General features: G+C 57.3%; 4 protein-coding genes across 4 annotated transcripts in view; 1 reads left to right on the forward strand and 3 right to left on the reverse strand.

The window, feature by feature from the left end:
• VDAG_03768 (uncharacterized protein) overlaps positions 1–1389 on the reverse strand; it is a gene marked incomplete at its 3' end in the record, with an annotated part of 1845 nt that extends 456 nt beyond the window's left edge. Inside the window, exons 1-2 of the mRNA XM_009653852.1 lie at positions 1070–1389; positions 71–996 (exon numbers count right to left, since the gene is read on the reverse strand). Of these exons, the coding sequence (XP_009652147.1) occupies positions 71–996; positions 1070–1194 (1051 nt within the window). The 5' untranslated portion in view covers positions 1195–1389. The remainder of the gene's footprint in view (positions 1–70; positions 997–1069) is intronic.
• Positions 1390–1585: 196 nt separating this feature from the next.
• On the reverse strand, positions 1586–2303 carry VDAG_03769 (uncharacterized protein; the record flags this gene model as incomplete). Its single annotated transcript, XM_009653853.1, has 3 exons — positions 1586–1687; positions 1751–2064; positions 2120–2303. The coding sequence occupies 3 exons, from the start codon at positions 2301–2303 to the stop codon at positions 1586–1588; spliced, it is 600 nt and encodes a 199-aa protein (XP_009652148.1).
• A 1030-nt stretch (positions 2304–3333) lies between these two features.
• VDAG_03770 (uncharacterized protein) lies at positions 3334–5485 on the forward strand (the record flags this gene model as incomplete). The annotated part of the gene is made up of 4 exons (XM_009653854.1): positions 3334–3500; positions 3573–4041; positions 4116–4559; positions 4628–5485. The coding sequence occupies 4 exons, from the start codon at positions 3334–3336 to the stop codon at positions 5483–5485; spliced, it is 1938 nt and encodes a 645-aa protein (XP_009652149.1).
• Positions 5486–6647: 1162 nt separating this feature from the next.
• The window catches only part of VDAG_03771 (uncharacterized protein), a gene marked incomplete at both ends in the record, with an annotated part of 2300 nt that continues 1919 nt past the window's right edge, over positions 6648–7028 (reverse strand). Inside the window, one exon of the mRNA XM_009653855.1 lies at positions 6648–6725. Coding sequence (XP_009652150.1) covers positions 6648–6725 — 78 coding nt within the window. The remainder of the gene's footprint in view (positions 6726–7028) is intronic.

The raw sequence follows: 7028 nt of genomic DNA on the forward strand, positions 1-7028 counted from the left end.
AATGCCGATGTGGCCAGAACGCGACGGCATTTCTTGCACCTGAGCTCCTTTTCCTGCCCTGTGCCGGGACCTGAGGCGCCGCCCTTTGCCCTCTCCTCATCCTCGAAACGCAGGCGCGACGGCGCCTCGCCCACAGCCAGGCTCTCCTCCACCTCTCGCTTGTATGTCCAGCGCTGGTAGATCTGGTGCTTCTCCAGCTCTCCCTCCTTCACGGGGCAGCCCATGTCCCACCACATCTCGAGCTGCGAGATGAAGCCCGGGTTGGGCTCGGCAATCTCGCGTGTCTTGCGGATGTGGGCGACGACAGCCTCGACAGCTTTTCGCGCGGCGTCGCTCGTCCCCTGCCACTTGGCCGTCGAACTCACGGAGGAATGAATCTCGGTCGCTGCGGGCCGTTGGCCAAAGCGAGCGGGGTGCTTGAAGAGGAGATAGGCGGCGACAGCAGTGACGGAGCGTGACTTTCCCATGGCGCAATGGACGTAGACCGCCCCTGGCTTCCCTGCGCTTGAGAGAGACAGGTGCTCGATGGCAGGCACAGGCGTTATGGCATCGGGGTCGGCAGACCGTGGGTCGGCCGACAAAGCGGGCGTGTCTTTCTGGCTGGGACTGGCGGCAGCACGAAGACGATCAGCCTTGGCTTTGAATACTGTATCTTCGTCTGCCTCGGCTTGCTCGTCACTGGCTTCATCGTCGCTGGGGCCAGTCGCATCGCCTCCAGTTGCGACGCCAATGACATCTGCCAATACTGCAGCCTTGCGGCCATTTCTCACTGCTTTCTTTTCCTTCCCTTCAGGCTTCGGATGTAGGGCATCGTCGATGAATCTCACCGCCCCTGGCAGGTGGTAGAGTAAATCTTCATCGTCCACGTCATCCACATCAATGACCTTGTGTCTGTACTGAGCGCTCCAGTCCTCTGACGGGTCGCACCGCACCACGGAAAGGACGTGGGTGATGCCGCGATCACTCAGAGCGGTTGGACGTTTGAGAGCAAAAATTCTTGAGGGTCGTCAGTTGACCTTGAACGCAACGTCTGAAGGGGCCACAATGAGGCAGGGCCTAGGCAACATACCCTCCCACGTAAAGCTCCTCGTCGCCATCGATGCGATTCAAGGCCATCTCGACGCAGCTCTTTCTGAGAGATCCGGCAATGTCGTCGGTGATGTCGGCGCGTGTCGAGTAGTCGAGCGTTTCCATGTGCAACACAAATGTGTGGCTGTTGCATCTGGTGACGGCTTCAGGGGAAGGAGTTTTACCCCTCACTTAGCGTGGTGGGGTGTGCAGGTGACGTAGGGTAGCGAAGTGGACAACGTTAGATGTGTTGTAGAGGATGGGACAGATCAATTGTCATGGCATGAAAGTCCTCTGATTTTTATTGAGACCTGATGAGATACAGTCCGTCAAGGTTATCTCTGTCATCATCTACAATGACTTTCTTTCTATGATGGCCATGTTTTTTTCAATGTACTGCTCGCATAACTGACTCTCCCGTCTCCTAGGATAATCCAGACTGTAAGGCAAAGCAATGCTATAGCGGGGCGCCGACCCGCTAGAGCAATAGCACGCAGCCTGTGGCAGAATCCGATGCTCACTGGTGAATCTTGACAATGATGTTCTTACCCTTGCCCAGGCTCAGGTACTTCGCCCACAGGGCGGCCACCTCAGGCTGCTGGAAAGCAGCACCAGCCTCCTGCATTCACAATCGTCGTTAGCCATGGTCAAAGTGGAACCAAGTGTAGCACGCAGGACTCACCTCGAGGCTATCCCATCCAATGATGCCCAAGCCAATAAAGGGCTCGTCAACGGTGCGCCCGCCAAAGGCCTCCTTGCCCAGCGCCTTGATGACATCCTCGAACGCCTTGCGAGCCTCGACGTGATGGCTTTCGTCCTCGATGTGCAGCGTCGTGTACTGCAGGTAGGCCGGAGGGGCCTTGTCCGTGGGAAGCTCAGGCAGCTCGAAGCGGCCGACCGCCGGCAAGTCACCGGCCTTCTCCACGTACCGAGCCTTCTGCTCCTGGGACCATGCCGAGTCGGCGAACGTCTTCTGGTCTTCGGCCGTCTTGAATGCTGCGCACGTGTTAGATGAGGGCTCGTGTTTATTTCGAGGTCCGCCAGCACCCACCGATGGCATGGACAAACTTGAAGTCGGTCACGGGCACGCCGTCCTGGCCGACAATCTGACCAGCGGTGACGCCTGCGACACCGGGCTGGCTCTTGATATCACTGAGAATCGCGGGCAGATTAGCGAGGAACTTGTCCTGGCCCTCGGCGGGGATTTCAGGGGCGACGATGGAGAGGATAGGCATGATGGCGATTGGGAAAAAGTCAAGCAAAAAGAATACGAAGGCTGGCTATTGAAAGTTGGAGATGGTGAAAACTGTGGAAAGGATGTTGCTGATGGTCAAGAGAACAAGAAAGGCTCCAAATCAGCTGGCCTTGAATGGCGCTTTTATATGAGTCTAAATCCGAGCACCATACGAAGCCGCGCATCTGCGCCCTTGGCAAGGCAAACTTGAGACGCAACGCGACGCAGTGATGCTGTCGCGAGATTTGCCCTGCGAATTACGAGCCTCTCCTCGGATTGCCTCGCAAGGGCGTGAAACTGCAAAGCATCAATCAACAAATGGCTTAGCCTCCCAACTGGCGGTCTGCAAATCCAGATGCGTCAGCGGAAGGCATCAGTCTGGCGTGGTTTGACGTCGTCGGCCTCGGTGTCCTGCCAGTCCCCGGTGTTTACGCCTGATGAGCACCGACCTTCATGCACCTATATAAGGAAACCATCATGCCAGGAGTCGGCCTGTCGGTGGCTGTGTCTGGCTTCTAAGCTCGGGGCTGCGTTGCGACTGATGAATCGCAGAGACAGCAAGTGTGAGCACGGCGTTTGCACTACGAGCCTTGGCTTTTGTAGAAATTGGGCTTGCCCGAAGGCCATGGTCATGCCAAGTGAAATGCAGTTTATTCACAAAGAGTGGTTCATGCATTGAGGCTCCTCCCCGCGAGACACAAGAGGGAGAAACTGAGACACGCAAATATAAGCTTTGAGCCCATATCAGAGGTGGACGAAGTGGCGCGGAAAACGGGAACGGGCCTTAGGAGCGATACCGAGACCGAAAGCGAGTACACCATGTCCACCCGGCCGGTCTCTTCGGCCCCTGGAGGTCCAGAATGCGGCGGCCCTGAATGGCGGCAATCATGGGTTAGGGCTGCTCAGGTTCGAATACAACCACTCTCGTCGCCAACAACGGCAGGTCTTACAGCTTGTTCACTCCCATCGCATCGAGCACAATGAGGGTGTTTGCCTAAGAGGCGTCGCTCTCGGTCTGGCAGGATTACACCATGACACGGTTACCGACCAGTCATTTTGACATGCGCCGAACCGACTCTATCAACTCATCCACTGCCCTGACTGGCGTGCAGCGAACCAACTCCGGCATTTCATCCATCGAGCACTTGGGGGTCCCGAGGACCGACTCCAGCAGGTCAGCCGCGTCGACGGCCAGTTGGTAAGCTTCCTGCAGGTGACTGCTACAGGTGCATGTAGTCAGCATTGGGGGGTTAACGATAAGTGACCACAGGGGTCTGGACTATCTTCAAGAAGAGAAGATTGCGCCGCTGAAATGGATCAAGTCTCCCGTGAACGTCAGGACGGACAGCAGTAGAGAGGCCAGCGAGAACGCCGCCGCCAGCGACAATGGCGAGGAGAACAACAAGAACACCAATGCCACGACGGCCAACGAGGTCTTGCACCTCTCTGTACGAGAAAATGCCAACACAATCGAGCTCTTTTCCGACCTTTTCTTTATCGCGAACCTGGAAACTTTTACCAGCGCACATTCGGTCAACAACGTCAACACTCTTGTAGCATACATTTCCTTTTTCAGCATCATCTGGTTCACCTGGTTCCAGATCACCCTTCACGATGTCCGCTTCTCCTTGGACTCTGGCTACGAACGCGTCTGCAAGCTGGCCCAGTTCTGTATCTTTGTGGGCTTTGCCTTCGTGGGGTCATCCTTCGATCCGGAGCAAGATGGACAAAATAATCAAGTATGAGGATGCCCGCCGCCGCCGCCGACGCTTAAGACCTGAGCATTCACGAATGGGACTGACATGTCTGTTAGAACTTTCGCATTTTGTGTCACATCCTGCTGGGTAGCCGCCTCCTCATGGTCATTCAGTACTCGGTCGCACTGCACTTCATCCGGAGGCACACGGAGAGCATGACCTGGCCCCTTTCGTTGACGATAGCCGCCCTCGTCTTTTCGGGGGGTTCGTTTCTCTCCATGACGGTGTCCTTCAAACCTGGGGCCAAGCCTGGTCTCGGTATTTATTACTTGTACTATGTCATCTTGGGCATAGAGGCGGCCGTGACCCTCGGCATCTCAATCGTCTGGAGGAAGACAGGATTCAAGCGCACCCATCTTACAGAGCGCATGGGGCTTCTGACGCTTGTCATCATCGGCGAGGGCGCCATTGGAGCGACCAAGACGGTGGGCAAGGTCATGGGCAATGATGACGTGCGGCTCGACGCAACTCTACTGATCGCCTGCATGGTCTTGATCCTGGTATGGCCTACAGAGACCCCCTTTTTTTGTGACGGACATTTCAGTGCTAACACGAAGGCCCGCGACAGCTTCTCTCCTGGATGCTCTACTTTGACAACCCCCCCGAGTGCAACTTTGGCAGCATCCGCCAGCAGGTCTGGGCCGTGCTGCACTTTCCCTTCCACCTCGGCATGATCGGCATCGTCGAAGGCTCGCAGCAGATCATCCTCGCCTGGCACGTGCTGCGCAGGTTCATCTCGTTCCGTAAAGACGTGCGGGTGGCCTGCATCGAGCAGCACCTCGACGGGACGGCCCTCGTGCGCGCCATCACGAGGGCACTGGACAAGCTCAAACTCGCCGACGACTCGAACGGCAGGGACTGGCTGCCCCGGATTCTCGACGAGGTCCAGACACTCGGCAACACGACCGACGTCTGCTCTCTCGGCCGTCTGGGCGCCGGCACCTCGTCCCTGCCACCGGCCTTTGACACCCTGACGAGGACGCTGACGACGGCGCTCGCCGACTCGGTCAACCCGTCGTCGTCGTCGTCGTCGTCGTCGTCGTCGTCCGCGGCCCTGCCGGCCCAGCACCCGGGCTACATGGCCATCTACGCCTACTACTGGGGCTCCCTGTCGCTGGCCCTCGTGTTCCTCGCCCTCTTCATCCTCATCACCCGCCGCGCCGACAGGCCCCTGACCCTCTCGGACCGCGCCGCGCTCGCCGTCCGCGCCGCCGTCGCGCTCACGGCCCTGGGGCTCGCCGCCGCCGCCGCCTCCGAGCGCTTCCTCATGCTCTACCTCGAGAACGGCGCCACGCTGCCGACGGTCGCCGCATGCTTTCTCATCATCGTCGCCTTCGACCGTTGGGCCAAGGGCGTCAGCGCCAGCCGCCTCAGGCGTGAGCTGACAGGGAGTCTAGAGCACTGGGACAACGGGTCGCAAGAGTAAGGCGTAGAACAACCTGGATAGCATCTGTAATGTGAAAATCTGTACACATGGAAGCATGAGTAGCCTATAATGTATCTGTACCTGAATAATGACTGGCACAATGTGAAGTGTTCCCAGCACGTAAGCGCCAAGAGTAGAGTCAGTCCAGGCATCAATCATGCCTGTGTCCGATCGCCAAAGGCCGGGCGATGTGAAAAAGGCAAAGATGTCATGACAGGCGTATGGGTCATTCTCAGGCCATTGTGTGTTCATTGCTATCCCCAGCCCTGTCCAGTCGAAAGTTCAATCACTGAGGCACCACTAAATGGTCCAACACGGCTCTTCATCGTGTGCTCATCTCATATGACTTTTTTTAAACGCACTAAATCAGTCCGCCACCACCCCATGATGTTACTGCAGTCCGCGCGAGAAACATGATACGTTCATGCGGCCCAAGTCTTCCCTCCTCTGTATAACCCCCTATGATAGATGTCCGTTCAAATGCAAGTCAGACGCGCCAACACCCGAACACCACCTCGTTTCTCGAGGCACATGCATTGATTCACCCGTTGCCATGAGCACCCAACAATGAAAAAGACAAGAAAAGTCGACCAAGGTCTACGCCCTACTTCCAACCGGGTAACGTAGTAGCGAATCCTAACAATCATGTACCCCCATATATACGTGACAATGAAGGAGAAAAAAAAAAAACAAAAGGGCCTATGTGAGGATGATTTGTGGAGGTATTGAATCCCCCCCCCCTTTGGCTGTCAGAAACCAGTCGAGTTGCATCGTGCGTGCAGGTGACTCGTTTCGCATGACAATATGGGCGAATGGGAGATATGCGTGGCGTAGCGACAAGCTCTACACCAAACGAGGGGTCGGTTCGTTGGCTCACGCCCATCCTGTGCCACAAGCCTACTATTCTGAGTGACGCCTCCAGCGGGAGATCGGCGTCCAGTCGCCGCGAAATGATCCTTCGGAGGTCGCTCGCTTATCATGGCTCGTCAGAGACATCTGTCATGTCAGACGGGTGTCTGGTAGGACGGCGGTTGGCAAGCGGAGCTGATGCGGGAAAGAGTCGATCGCAAGAAGCGCCGTCGAGATTTGAAGAACAACGAAGCCGGCACGTCGCAGTGCCAGCTGGAACGCATGCGCTACCACAGCAGGGGGGCAACGGCGCTCACCGGGCAGCGGTTCCACGGAGCGCGCGAGCGCGCGCACACCCACACGTCAGCTGCGCCTCTGCACCGTGAAAAATCTGTGGTTTGGGATGCACAGCGGTGTCACCGAGTCGCTGCTCTGTTGAGGTGACGGTGCTCCCGAACTTGTGCTGCTGCACGCCGAAGCCCCGCAATTCAATCCTTCCGGCCCTTCGAGTCCTCTGGACAGACGGTCGAGCAAACAGACGGTCGGGCCAACAGACGGTCGGGCCAGCGGCAGAAAAGGATGGCGGGTTTACCTTGGGGTTGGGTCCTCTTCGAGCATGCACGCGTTCTCCAGCATGTTGGTCCACTTTCCACTTGTTCCAGCGTGGCTGTGCTTGAGGTGCTGTCGGAAGTGG

The sequence above is a fragment of the Verticillium dahliae genome, genomic scaffold (assembly GCF_000150675.1).
Source record: "Verticillium dahliae VdLs.17 supercont1.6 genomic scaffold, whole genome shotgun sequence".
Classification (NCBI taxonomy): Eukaryota; Fungi; Ascomycota; class Sordariomycetes; order Glomerellales; family Plectosphaerellaceae; genus Verticillium; species Verticillium dahliae.